This window comes from Thalassophryne amazonica, chromosome 15 (genome assembly GCF_902500255.1).
Source record: "Thalassophryne amazonica chromosome 15, fThaAma1.1, whole genome shotgun sequence".
NCBI lineage: Eukaryota > Metazoa > Chordata > Actinopteri > Batrachoidiformes > Batrachoididae > Thalassophryne > Thalassophryne amazonica.
Genome location: NC_047117.1, coordinates 50,732,058 through 50,746,210, shown reverse-complemented (window position 1 = coordinate 50,746,210; position 14,153 = coordinate 50,732,058). Strand labels below are relative to the sequence as shown.

At 41.9% G+C, this 14,153-nt stretch overlaps 1 protein-coding gene across 1 annotated transcript; it reads right to left on the bottom strand.

The window, feature by feature from the left end:
• Positions 1-7,607: 7,607 nt before the first annotated feature.
• On the bottom strand, positions 7,608-11,501 carry LOC117526084 (fibroblast growth factor 20-like). The gene is made up of 3 exons (XM_034188095.1): positions 10,815-11,501; positions 8,580-8,683; positions 7,608-8,365 (listed from the first exon to the last, which is right to left on the bottom strand). Exons 1-3 carry the CDS (start codon positions 11,143-11,145, stop codon positions 8,120-8,122), a joined length of 681 nt encoding a protein of 226 aa, XP_034043986.1. The 5' UTR covers positions 11,146-11,501; the 3' UTR covers positions 7,608-8,119.
• Positions 11,502-14,153: the final 2,652 nt, after the last annotated feature.

Genomic DNA, 14,153 nt, shown 5'->3' with positions numbered 1-14,153 from the left:
AAACTGACATCTGCTCAGTCCAGTCTCCGATGTTGTAAGAATACGGGGTGACTCACCCAAAGCAGATGAATGAAGAGTAAGAAAAAGGGATGATAAATAGTAGGATGAAAGAGTGCTGCAGAAGACATGGGCCGGCTCATCACTTGTCTAATTGCAGTGTCTGTCAGAGGATGCATGTGCTGTCTGTTCAAACAATGACTTCATGTTCATTTTCTCGTCATTTCCCATTACTCCCCTCACTTTCAATCACTGGTTCCATCGCATGCTTTACTGTCAGGCAGGTCAGCTGAACTACGTGTATTTTTAACCAGCAGTGTTATGGGATGCCACTCCTAGATTTTTCTGCTCTTTACTTTGTGAAACTGTTTATTGAATTTACTTTTTCTCTCTCAGTCTGTTATCACGTTCGCCATCTCTCCCTTATGTCATACTCACTCTCATTTTTTTAAGTTGACTGACCATCTCAGACTTTTCAGGCTGCTTTCGCCATCAATTAGCTAAACTGCAGGATTGACTTACAGACATAAAGACATGGATGACCTCTAATTTCCTGCTTTAAACTCAGATAAAACTGAAGTTATTGTACTTGGCCCCACAAATCTTAGAAACATGGTGTCTAACCAGATCCTTACTCTGGATGGCATTACCCTGACCTCTAGTAATACTGTGAGAAATCTTGGAGTCATTTTTGATCAGGATATGTCATTCAAAGCGCATATTAAACAAATATGTAAGACTGCTTTTTTGCATTTACGCAATATCTCTAAAATTAGAAAGGTCTTGTCTCAGAGTGATGCTGAAAAACTAATTCATGCATTTATTTCCTCTAGGCTGGACTATTGTAATTCATTATTATCAGGTTGTCCTAAAAGTTCCCTGAAAAGCCTTCAGTTAATTCAAAATGCTGCAGCTAGAGTACTGACGGGGACTAGAAGGAGAGAGCATATCTCACCCATATTGGCCTCTCTTCATTGGCTTCCTGTTAATTCTAGAATAGAATTTAAAATTCTTCTTCTTACTTATAAGGTTTTGAATAGTCAGGTCCCTTCTTATCTTAGGGACCTCATAGTACCATATCACCCCAATAGAGCGCTTCGCTCTCAGACTGCAGGCTTACTTGTAGTTCCTAGGGTTTGTAAGAGTAGAATGGGAGGCAGAGCCTTCAGCTTTCAGGCTCCTCTCCTGTGGAACCAGCTCCCAATTCAGATCAGGGAGACAGACACCCTCTCTACTTTTAAGATTAGGCTTAAAACTTTCCTTTTTGCTAAAGCTTATAGTTAGGGCTGGATCGGGTGACCCTGAACCATCCCTTAGTTATGCTGCTATAGACGTAGACTGCTGGGGGGTTCCCATAATGCATTGAGTGTTTCTTTCTCTTTTTGCTCTGTATGCACCACTCTGCATTTAATCATTAGTGATTGATCTCTGCTCCCCTCCACAGCATGTCTTTTTCCCGGTTCTCTCCCTCAGCCCCAACCAGTCCCAGCAGAAGACTGCCCCTCCCTGAGCCTGGTTCTGCTGGAGGTTTCTTCCTGTTAAAAGGGAGTTTTTCCTTCCCACTGTTGCCAAGTGCTTGCTCACAGGGGGTCGTTTTGACCGTTGGGGTTTTTCCGTAATTGTTGTATGGCTTTGCCTTACAATATAAAGCACCTTGGGGCAACTGTTTCTTGTGATTTGGCGCAATATAAATAAAATTGATTTGATTTGATTTGATCAAACCCTCTGTATTATTGGGGTTTGAAGTTCATTCTATTGTATAACTTGTATGATTTGTTTGCCATTTGTGGGAACAATTTTATGATTCAGAATGGATCTAATTTGTTTAATTTTTTAATTTATGCATTGTGTCACTTAACCTGAGTTATAGAACATTTATTTTGACCTCAAGTTGCATGCAATCTGTTTGGACTGTTCTTGCTTAGGTGAGCCTCTTAGGCAGTGCTAGCAAACAAGCAGCTAGCACAGCTGTCATATATGAGCTAGTGAAAAGTTTATTCAAAAGGCCTTAATATGATGTGAAATACAGCTGCAGGGTTTGAAGAAAAAGTCATATTGCAATTTTTGTGTAAATATTGCTGTTGTAATTTCTAATTTCATTATTGTTAATGTATGGCCTTCTAGGCAATGCTAGCAAACAAAGTAGCTAGCACAGCCGTCATATATGAGTCAGTGAAAAGTTTATTCTGGTCAAATGGACTTTAATCAAATGAAAATTATGGCTGCAGGATTTTAGTAAAACTCATATGCTATAGTCAGGTCCATAAATATTTAGACTTTGGCGTGATTATTTGTAAAATTACCTCCATACACGTTGACAGTGAAGCTGAATTGAAGCAATGAATATGTGCTTCTAGTGCAGACTTTCAGCTTTAATTCAAAGGGTTTAAAAAAATACTGCATTGACCATTATGAATTACAGCCACTATTATACACAGTTCCTCCATTTTTTTTAGAGTCCATAAGTAATTGGATAAACTAAATATTAGCATTCATTGTGAAAACAAACCATCACATTTACAGCCATTTTTCTGAAGCCAAGTCAGGGGCTGGATGCATGAATCCAATGTAGAACTTGTTTGAGGTCATAGGGAGGTGACCTTGTGCATCAAGTTTCACCTTGATACATGAAGCCTTTGTCCCATTATCACATACGTTTTCAGAGACTCTACCCCCTAGAGGCCACAATCAGAACTGAAACACTCCCAATGTCAAACTTATATGAGTTCTTTGTGAGGTCACCTTGTGTACTAAACTTCACCTTGATGCACAGTCTTTGTCAAGATATCATGTACACAAAGTTCCAAGAACTGGTGCATTTCTTTAAAAAAAAAAAAAAAAAGAAAAAGAAAAGAAAGAAAAAAAAAGGATTTGGAATACTCATTTTTCTGAGTAGAACACACATTCCCAATGTGTGACCTCCAAGCCCAGAGAAGTCAGCACTCCTTAACATAAGGCTTCTTTTTTGCACAGTCAAGTTTTTAGTAGTATTTGTGAATGTAAATTCGCATTTTCGTTTTTGACAAAGGTTTCCCAAAGTAATCACTTGCCCTTGTGATCATAGCAGCTATTGATGAATGACTACTTTGATACAGTACAGTCTGACGGATTGCAGATCATGAGTGTTTATTTTAGGCTTGCAGCCTTGCTCTTTACACAATGAAATTCCTCCAGATTCCTTTAATCATTTAACGATATTATGCTCTGACGAGGGATAAATATTTCATTTTTCTTTGAGGAACACTGATTTCAAATATTTCAATAATTTTCTAATGGATTTATTGACAAACTGGAGATCCGAGATCCTCAGACCATCTTTGATCCTCAGAGACTCAGCCTTTAGTGGATACTGCTTTAGTACCAAATCCTGATTACAATGACCAGTTCGAAATAAGGTCAATTTCACCCCCTACCCATTACTAACCCTAAATGTAAACATTTTTTAGAATGTGCTCGATGCCTGAAATCCAGGAATGATCCAGGAATCCAGGATTACTTATATTACTATACTTACTATACAATATTACTTATATTAACAGGGAGCCAATGAAGAGAAGCCCATATTGGCCTCTCTTCATTGGCTTCCTGTTAATTCCAGAATAGAATTTAAAATTCTTCTTCTTACTTATAAGGTTTTGAATAATCAGGTCCCATCATATCTTAGGGACCTCATAGTACCATATCACCCCAATAGAGCGCTTTGCTCTCAGACTGCAGGCTTACTTGTAGTTCCCAGGGTTTGTAAGAGTAGAATGGGAGGCAGAGCCTTCAGCTTTCAGGTTCCTCTCCTGTGGAACCAGCTCCCAATTCGGATCAGGGAGACAGACACCCTCTCTACTTTTAAGATTAAGCTTAAAACTTTCCTTTTTGTAAAGCTTATAGTTATGGCTGGATCAGGTGACCCTGAACCATCCCTTAGTTATGCTGCTATAGACATAGACTGCTGGGGGATTCCCATGATGCACTGAGTGTTTCTTTTTATTCACCTTGTTTTGCTCTGTGAGTGTTTCTTTCTCTTTTTGCTCTGTATGCACCACTCTGCATTTAATCATTAGTGATTGATCTCTGTTCTCTTCCACAGCATGTCTTTTTCCTGATTCTCTCCCCTCAGCCCCAACCAGTACCAGCAGAAGACTGCCCCTCCCTGAGCCTGGTTCTGCTGGAGGTTTCTTCCTGTTAAAAGGGAGTTTTTCCTTCCCAATGTCGCCAAGTGCTTGCTCATAGGGGGTCGTTTTGACCGTTGGGGTTTTTCTGTAATTATTGTATGGCTTTTGCCTTAAAATATAAAACGCCTTGGGGCAACTGTTTGTTGTGATTTGGCGCAATATAAATAAAATTGATTTGATTTGATTTGATTTGATATACATGCTGTCTATTTTCTTGAGCTGCTTAGGTGGGTATGGAGAGTTTCCATGGGATAAAAAAGCTTTTCAACCTACCATCCCTGGTTCTCAAGACCAGGCACCTAAGTGGCTCTACTCTACTCTTCTTTTTTTTTTAGATATTTAGATATACCTTAGTATACACTAGTAGTTCTACCAGTAGAGTTCTACCTTAAAATTGGAATGTATTATAGAAGACATACCTTACTGAATTTTCATACAGTATAGTAACAAATGAAATGAAGTTGACCCTACAAAACATGACATATACGTATTTTGTTCATGCTGTCTGCAATAAAATAAAAATCAAAGTAACTGTAAAAATCACTGTGTTGTTGTTTTTATTTATTTTTATTTGCATTTTAGATCCCATCTCAACATTTTTGATATGTTTTGTAGTTACTCACATTAAAATTCATTGCACTACATGTTAAGCAGTTAATTTTCAAAAGTATTTCCATGAGAGGAAAGCTTTATGTCACAATAAATGCATTTGTGCCTGAATAATTTCACTTACATTTTGAATTTAAAATGGCAATAAAATGCATCATAGTTTAACCTTTGTGTCATTGCTCCACTCTCAGAATACAAACTCACAACCTCCGGTATGGGAGGTGGGAGGGTGCTCTAACCGGAAGGCTAAAACCCGGGCTCTGCCGCTGTGGCCAGAGACTCCTTTTAGCTGTTGGGGAGTGAGGTTTACTGACTACTACTGCACTGTGACTCCTGCTGGCCTCCATCACAATAGCAACATTAAAATTAATACTCAGAGAACATCATATTTTGGTGGCCATTTTGGATGCCATATTGAATATCTGGCTTGAAGCTAGTTTTTATTTATTGCAACATCCTGATTGTGTTTTAGAGTGATCGGGGGAGATTATGCACATAGGTGGTCCTGCCACTTAAGCAGGATTCCAGATATCTGCATCTAAAGTAAGAAGTTTTATACTTAAATTTTTCTTGCAGCAGGTGTGTTTCTACATGCACACCTTGCTGGTACCGGGTTGGACCCCCTTTTGCCTTCAGAACTACCTTAATTCTTCATGGCATAGACTCAACAAGGTGGTGGAAACATTCCTCAGTGATGTTGGTCCATATTGACATGATGGCATTACACAGTCACCCATTTATCCAGTCTACCCATTCTCCTCTGACATCAACAAGGTATTTTCAGCCACACATTTGCCGATCACTGGATATCTTCTCTTTTTTGGTCCGTTCTCTGTAAACCCTAGAGATGGTTGTGGGTGAATATTCCTGTAGATCAACAATTTCTGAAATACTCAGACCAGCCTGTCTGTTACCAATAACCATGCCACATACAAAGTTACTTAAATCCCATTTCTTCCCCCATTCTGATGCTTAGTTTGAATTTCATCATCATTTTCACCATGTCTAGATGCCTAAATACAATGAGTTGCTGCCATGATTATCTATTTGTGTTAACAAGCAATTGAACAGATGTACCTAATAAAATGGTCGGTGTGTGTGTGTGTGTGTGTGTGTGTGGTACTTTTCGGATGTTTAACGTGAAACCCCAAATGTATTTAACTGTAAATAGAGATCCAAATGGATTTTGTGCAATATGATCCCTTTTAACTTTAAAAATGCAAAAAGTCATTTCAAATTTCAAAAAACCATGTGACATCATGACAAAAGAAAAAAACATAACTTATTCAATATTTTTATTTCATCTCTGTAAAAATATATTCTGAAAATAAATAAATATTTGAAATAAATATACTGTATGTCCTAGGAAACAAACACATAAATTAAAAATAATCTTTCAACATGTTTTCAGGTTGACACAGGTTGCATTCAGTGAGAGAAGAATAGGATTCCTTCACTGGGTTTATGAGTTCAGCAGATCAGAGAAGTCAATAAAATAGACATCTTCTTCTTTTACTCCTCATGAATTTTGGGGATAAGTCACACTTTCTGAGAAGCATCAGTCTTTGGAGCCACATGAAGGTCACCCAGTTACAAACAGGTGATTCTCTGCTCTCAGATACTTTCCCAGAAAAAAAAACATGACTGCTGTCCAGTGCAGAAAAACTACCTTTTTATGTAAACCATCCACACCTGGTAATGGACTCCACATTTAAAGAAACCGTTCATTTGGCAGCCACAGTATTGTTTAACATCATATTGTAATTTAAGAAATGTTTGTGTGTTTGTTGGACTACTACTCTGAGGTGCTTGGGTCAGTTTCCACCTAACTTGCTGTGTGCATGTAGACTGAACCCAAAACTGCCCTAAAGTCGTTTGTTTTGGCAAAGGTCAAGATCATTGTGTCAAAGCTCAAAATTTTGGTCTATTTATCTGTTTGTTCTCCTACTCCTCCCGGGTGCTTTGGAAGATTTCCATCAAATCTGATAAGTGGATGACAGTCAACCCCAGAACTGCCTGTAAAGGGTTTGTTTTGCCAACAGTCAACACCATTGAGTTCAATGGCCATAATTATAATTTTTTCACACCAAACTTAGCACACTTACTGTATGCAGGTGAGTTCTGAAATTGCCCAGACAATGTCCAATTTTCCGACATCAATCATTGAGATCAATGTCATTGAAATCAAAACTCAAAATTTAGGTTTTTCACTCTGATATCCACCAAACTTTGCACACACATGGAGGTGTTTCCAGATCGGCCTAAAGAGGTCAAATTTTTCAAACGTCAATCACTGAGGACAAGGTCATGACTGCCTGTCTGTTTGTTGGCCTACTCCTCTGAGGCCCTTTTATTTATTTCTACCAAACTTAATATGTCAATGAAATTACCATTAAAGAATTTATTTTAGCAAAGGTCATGTTCAATGGGGGTCAGATGTCATTGTTCTGATTTTTTTTTTCCACACACCAAACTTGGCATGTGTATATAAGTGAGTTCAGAAGTTACCCATTCAAGATCAGATTTTCCATAGGCCAATTATTGAAGTCAAGGTCATTTGAGTCAAAAGTCAAAATGTTGCAGTTTTACACTCTGATTTGCACTAAACTCAGCACACATATGTCCATGGGTTTTGGAATTTCCCAGGCGAAGTGAAATTTGCGCAAGGTTAATTATCAGAGTCAAAGATCAAAATTTACGTTTTTTCACTCTGATGTCCACAAAACTTGGCACTCATATAGAGATGGGTTCCAGATTGAGCCAACAAGGTCAGATTTTCCAAAGGTCAGTCTTTGGGTTCAAGGTTATGCCTGTCTGCCTATTTGCCTGCCTACTCCTCTGAGGTCCTTGTGCTGGTTTCTACCAAATTTGGTATGTCAATGAAATTCCCCTTAAAGAATTTATTTTGGCAAAAGTCAAGGAATTTTATGTTCAACACAATTTGGACCAAATGTGGCACACATTTCTGTGGATTCCAAAACTCCCTGACAAGATCAGACAGCGGTCATTCATTTGGGCGAAAGTTCAGATCACTGCGGACAAATGTTGGATTGCTGTAGCCCTTATTGTCTTCATGTCCACAGGTACTTTTGCCTAGTAAAATGCACTGGCTGACTGAAAACAGAACTGACACATCCCGGCAGGTGCAGAAGATTTTTAAAAAATTGCCTGATTACTTTGACATCTTTTTTAAATCCTTAATCCTGTACGACAGGCCATGTTGATCTCCACAGATGGTCCCTGACCAGGAGTGTGGATCCTGTTTGTCCAGAACAAACATATATTCCATCTCCCTCAGGATCCGGTGCACCAGCTCTGAAGAGCTTTGGGTTACTGCCATTTCAGTCTCAACTCTGGCCCAGTATGTCCCTGTAGAGCTCTGGTACCCTGTCCGGGTCAACTGGCCTCGGTAGGAAGTGAGTGAACCTCTGGTGCCGCCTGGACCTCGTTCCGTCCCTGGATGTCCCGTCTTTGTTCAGAGCCACAAAGTAAAATGCACCTTTTTCTCCATGTCGGTAAATGTTGGAGGAGTATGTGTTGTACCAGTTTTCTTCAAACTGCTCCCTAAAAACACATTCTGCAGACAACTTCTCCTGCAAGACAAAAAAAACAAAAAAACAATAGAAAATTAGCTTTATGGAGAAAAATGCACCACCTGTGTGTGTGTGTGTGTGTGTGTGTGTGTGTGTGTGTGTGTGTGTGTGTGTGTGTGTGTGTGTGTGTGTGTGTGTGTGTGTGTGTGTGTGTGTGTGTGTGTGTGTGTGTGTGTGTGTGTGTGTGTGTGTGGGTAGGTGTTTATATACTTACCGATCCATACAGTTCACCTTTGCTGTTCATGGCAAGATAGAGGCCGCTGTCCACCCCTCTGATGCTGACTAGACCCACAGCCAAACTGATGAATTCCAAAATACCTACAGTCACACACAACAACATTACTGCAACTGATGCCACACACATGCAGAAATACAACATTTTAAAGTGAACATATCATGCAAAATAGTTTTTAATCTCATTTCAGGCTTCTGTCACAGTATTTCACAGTAGTCCATATCTAAACTCCTGCCATCGCATTGCACCCGCTGCCCCTTTTGGAGAGGGGGTGTGGCCAACAGCAGCTTCTTTCCATTTAAAGCAACACACATAGAATTTATTAGAAACATAAAAACAAAGTTGTTTTTATTATTTTGTGTTATTTTAGGATTGTAACCATCAGACTATGGGCTCCCATTACCTCTCCCATTACCTTCCAAATTATAAAAGTTGAAGTACATGCTTAATGGAAACAATTTGTATTATTTTAAAAAATGGTTTTTACACTTGGATGAGATACTTTTTCAGACAATTAAAAACTTAGTTTTATTTAAAAAAAAAAAAACTGCAATGGAAACACTTTTCCCACTATTACATGTCACATCACGTACTCAAGTGTTATCTGATGTTGTCAGCTCACGTGAATGTGGGCGGTGCTCCAGTGAGTGACAGACGTGGATAGGATTTTACATAGACTAAACAAAGTTGCATTTTCGATTGAGATAGTGTGTCAAAGGTCAGCAGATATTAATCAGTTTATCCTCATTATATACACTTTTAAGTTAGAGTCTGCCAAGAAGATAGTAGTGGTTTTTGAGTTACTGTCTACATAATACAGTTCAACTGGATGGACAAACCCACTCATCTTCATTTTTGCTGTACACCTATGCAGTTATCAGTACAGGGAAGTAACCTCGTGGTAAAGTTTATAGCAATTATGCTATATCCAGCCTTTACAGTACAGAGTAGTACTATTATTACTAGTATACAAGTCAATGTAAATAAAAATATTTACTAAAATATTTGCAATGACCCCCCATCTCTATTCCAATGTGTGTGTGTGTGTGTGTGTGTGTGTGTGTGTGTATATATATATATATATATATATATATATATATATATATATATATATATTTTTTTTTTTTTTTTTTTTTTTTTTTTTTTTCAATGTATGTCCACACCAGCTGATTGTGACATGTCTGGAATGGCTGTTTGCCATAATCCAGTCAAGGCTCAAATGGAATTAACTCAAATTGGCAGAAGTGCCTCACAACAGTAAAATATATCTCAAAGCACTCTACTTTTGATCTTCATGTGAGCTGCAGCTGTTTATCCTCCTGACACCTGCACATGAGCCTCTCAATGGTAAAGCCTAGAAATACTCCAACTACCATCACACCCAATAAGAATACTGAAATAAACTACACTTTCAAGAAGTAGTTTAGGTGTAGATCCCTACAGATCTAGTATACTCAGCCCAGTCTCACGGCAGTTCGTGAGACTGGATGATGAAAAGTACATTAATCTATGGGATTGTGCCAGGGGTACGAAAATGGGGCGCTTTTCAAGACGAGGAAACAAATGAATTTGGTGACGGGGGTACGAAATGTAGGGTGACGGGGGGTCTGGGGGAGTTATGGTTAGGGGAGGGTAGGCACTAATTCTGTGGTTATGGTTAGAGTTAGGAGAAGGGGAAGATTATAAATAGCAAAATAAAAAAAAAATGTGTCAAGAAAATTGGGCATTTTTCGTGATGGGGCACAAAAAAAAACATGAGAGTGGGCTGAGTACATTAGAGAACCAGTATATGGTAAAATGGTAAATGGGCTGCATTCATATAGCACTTTTCCATCTGCACAAGACGCTCAAAGCAGCTTTACAATAATGCCTCACATTCACCCCGATGTCAGTATAGGGTGAAATTGAAGCATTATTCATGCTATGAGCATTTGAGATTGTAATACTTCATGAGGGTAAAACTAATCAGTTTTGTTATTACTGGTATAATAATAACATATAGCATATACATCATTAATAATATTCGTTGGTTGCAAAAGTAGAAGGGAGCCAGGAAAGTGAATATAGTTCCCAACCTGTTAAATCAAGAATCACTACTTACTACATTACTACTACTACTACTAGTACTACTCATCCACTATAATAATAATAATAATAATAATGATAAGAGTGAGGATGATGATGATGATGATTTCATTCTTATGAGGGCTCTACCGAATCTGCTGTGGTCCTTTCTGGTTCCCTGCACGGTACCGTCGGCTCGGATCTCCAGGTGGAAGCCCGTCCTGCAGTAGAGCTGCCGGCGCCTCAGAATCCCCTTCAGGTGGCTCAGGTCCGCCAGGCTCCGGGACAGTCTCTCCGCGGACACCAGGTGATCCTGTTGCTGCCCCTGCAGCCCCATCATCAGTCCCAGTCCGGTCACCGAGTTGTAGTCTACCGGCCCCGCTGGGGTCAACACGAAGTGAGAGCCAGCGGGAACCGGAGCGGCGCCGAAGCTGTCCAGAAAACCGTTGGCGAAGCTCCCAACCTCCGCCGCTGCCCCCATCACAGATCAGACACGCGACCGTGGTTATGGAAGTCCAAGAGGATGACGTGATGGATGCAGAGCCTCGGCGTGAGGAAGAGGAGCAGAAAATAGAAAAGTTGGACGTGCTGGTGACGCTCAGCTGGATCCTCAAGGAGCGCGCGTTTTGGCGCAGTCACCGTTTCGGCTGCATGCCACGGGAACGAGATTAAAGTCCACCGTTATCTTGCTGTGTGCAGGTGATCCGGGATGCAGGAGTTCATGTCCCTCCGTGTCTCCTCTTCTATTTATCCCTCTCTCCTCTTCATCTCGGGATACTCCCCTTTGCTCCGGTGCGCATCGAGGTTTTTTTTTCTCTCTCTCTCTCTCTCTCTCTCTCTCTCTCTCTCTCTCTCTCTCTCTCTCTCTCTCTCTCTCTCTCCTTGCACAACTGAACCTTGACGCCTTTAAATGAGGATACAGACTGACTTTTGCTTCATTCAGTGGCGGGTCCAGAATTATTTGACTATGGTGGGGGGGGGGGCATGGTGGGCAGTGCACTGAGTAGCTGCAGCTCCTTCAGCCCCCCCCCCCAAAAAAAAATAACAAGAAAGAAAAAGAGGAAGAAAGGCAGAAATACAAATTCAAAATAGAGAAAGGAAAGGGGAAAATCAAGGATGCATAGCTCTGCTGTTAATATAGTTTGAAAAAACAAAACTTTAAAATAAAATGTATTTTGTGACTTTTTTTTTTTTTTACTCAATTTTCAAAGATCAGGTATGGCTTTGGTAGTGAGGCAGGGTGAAGGTGGAGGGAAGGGTACAGGTGAGAGGATTGGTAACTGATCTATGTGTGGGGGGGGGAGGGGAGCTCACTCAGTCCCACCCCACTAAAAATTACTGACTACGGTCCTGATAGCATTCATAAATGTAAGTGTTATGATCTAGATCTAGGCTAAGTGATATGATCCATGATGACCAAAAAAAAAAAAAGTTACACAGACTATTGCATAGCTACACATTGATAGCTTCTCATTAAAGAGATCAATCTCAGATCAACCTCTGACTGGGAATGTGCTGTGTTTGAGTGCACATCTGAAGAAGTTAATTCTCAGTCTGTACTTCTGACATTTGATCTAAATCCGTTCCAGTGCATCTGCTCCGGAAAAAAAAGGATATCAAGCTCCTTTCAGTATTTTCTTGGGATGGGGGGTTATCATGAATTTGTGACCCACTACCATACTGACAGAAACACCAAGGTTCACTGTTATGTGTCGGACGCAGCTCGGAGAACCGACCAGCGTTTGAAGGACCCAGTATGAAATAAGCAGAGCACGGTACAAAGGTTAACTGAATTTAATACATAACAGTGATAATAACAAACGATAATATAACAAAAAGGTGCGGTCTGGCGTGGTGCGCTCCCAGCAGCGCTAACGGTCCGGAGCCAGAAGCTGTTTCGGACCCAAGGACCCCGCCGACACCCCCCAGGTGGCCGCAACAACCGAGTCTGTGAAAGAAGGAACCATTATGTGAGTCCACACTCTACACACAGAACACTTAAAGGTGTACAAACAGCAAACACTTCCTGGCTTGATTACTGATCAGCTTCCAACCTGCAGGCATGGAACATCTCGTTCACAAATCACCACAGCAGTGGAAGCTGATACATGACTAACATACAGCTCAATACAATAAGGTGTGAGGGACACCACATTTACTGACTGTATAACTGTTAGTCACAAAATCCAACGTACCTCAGGAAGTGTGCTGACGAGCGTGAGACCTCACCCTCTCCTCTTTCACAGACCGTGCATCAAACCTGGACGTTTCTCAGCGTCCGCTGCTGATGAGATGGCTCCCAAGACGACGATCTCACCCGTCTGGTCACAAGGTCGAGTCTCTGGCAAATGCACACTGTGCACTTCAGTCTTAAATGCCAACATACTCCAATCCCTCCAGATGCACCTCAGCTGTGAGTCCTGACGAGTCGCAGGTGATCAGGGTGAAGTCCTAACAGCCTCAGCAACACAGCCACTCAGTCCCAAATGCACGCCACCTGGGAGGAAACCAAATGACAAACAAACCGGCAGCCAGGCCCCCCCAGCCATACAACAGTACCCCACCCTCACGGGAAGCCTCCCGGCGACCACACACACCTGGCCCAGGAGAAACACCCCCCTCCAGGGACCATGGCTGGAAACCACGTCCGCGCTCGTCCTCCAACAGACTGCCCGAACTGGCTGCATATTTGCCCTTGGTTCCAACAGTCTTAGCACAGGTGTGGCCAGGAGTTCCTACACCTGTGCGGTCAGCCTTTAACCAAACGTGTGATTAGTCAAAAACAAAACAACCAAAACATCCCCCCCCCCCCTCCCCAGGGGACCGTCCCATCAAACCCCAGGGAAGGGGAGAAAGGAAAAACAACCCAAACCCAAGCCTACAAACAAAAATGCTTAAACACCCCCCCCCCCCCCCAGAGGACCGTTCCATCAAACCCCAGGGAAGGGGAGAAAAGAAAAACAACCCACATGTAAACACACAAACAAAAATGCCAAAAGACCCCCCCTCCTCCCCCCCAAACGACACGCAGGGACCAACACCCCCCAGAGGGCCACCCGCCAGCTCCAGGAGTAATAACCACGGCCGAGGTCCCTCTGGGATCCACCGTCACCCACGGGGACTACCAGCGCCCCCCAGAGGACCACTCGTCAACCCCAGGAGACGCCTCCCCACACGACCAATGGACCCAGCCCCGGCCGCCCACGGCTAGATGGACCCAACGCCTTTTCCCCCCCAGAGGACACCACAGTCAAACCCTGAGGGTGGAAACTGGGGGAGGAAAAACAAAACAAAAACCCCAAACCCCCCCCCCCCCCAAACGACACGCAGGGACCAACACCCCCCAGAGGGCCACTCGCCAACTCCAGGAGTAATAACCACGGCCGAGGTCCCTCTGGGATCCACCGTCACCCACGGGGACCACCAGCGCCCCCCCAGAGGACCGCTCGTCAACCCCAGGAGACGCCTCCCCTCACGACCAATGGACCC

Excerpts from the sequence above, each read along its gene's own strand:
- LOC117526084 (XM_034188095.1), bottom strand. The coding sequence starts at position 11,145 with ATGGGGGCAGCGGCGGAGGTTGGGAGCTTCGCCAACGGTTTTCTGGAC. Across the intron at positions 8,684-10,814 it reads AAAGGACCACAGCAGATTCG|GTATTTTGGAATTCATCAGT; the intron begins GTAGAGCCCTCA and ends GTGTGACTGTAG. Across the intron at positions 8,366-8,579 it reads AAGGTGAACTGTATGGATCG|GAGAAGTTGTCTGCAGAATG; the intron begins GTAAGTATATAA and ends TTTGTCTTGCAG.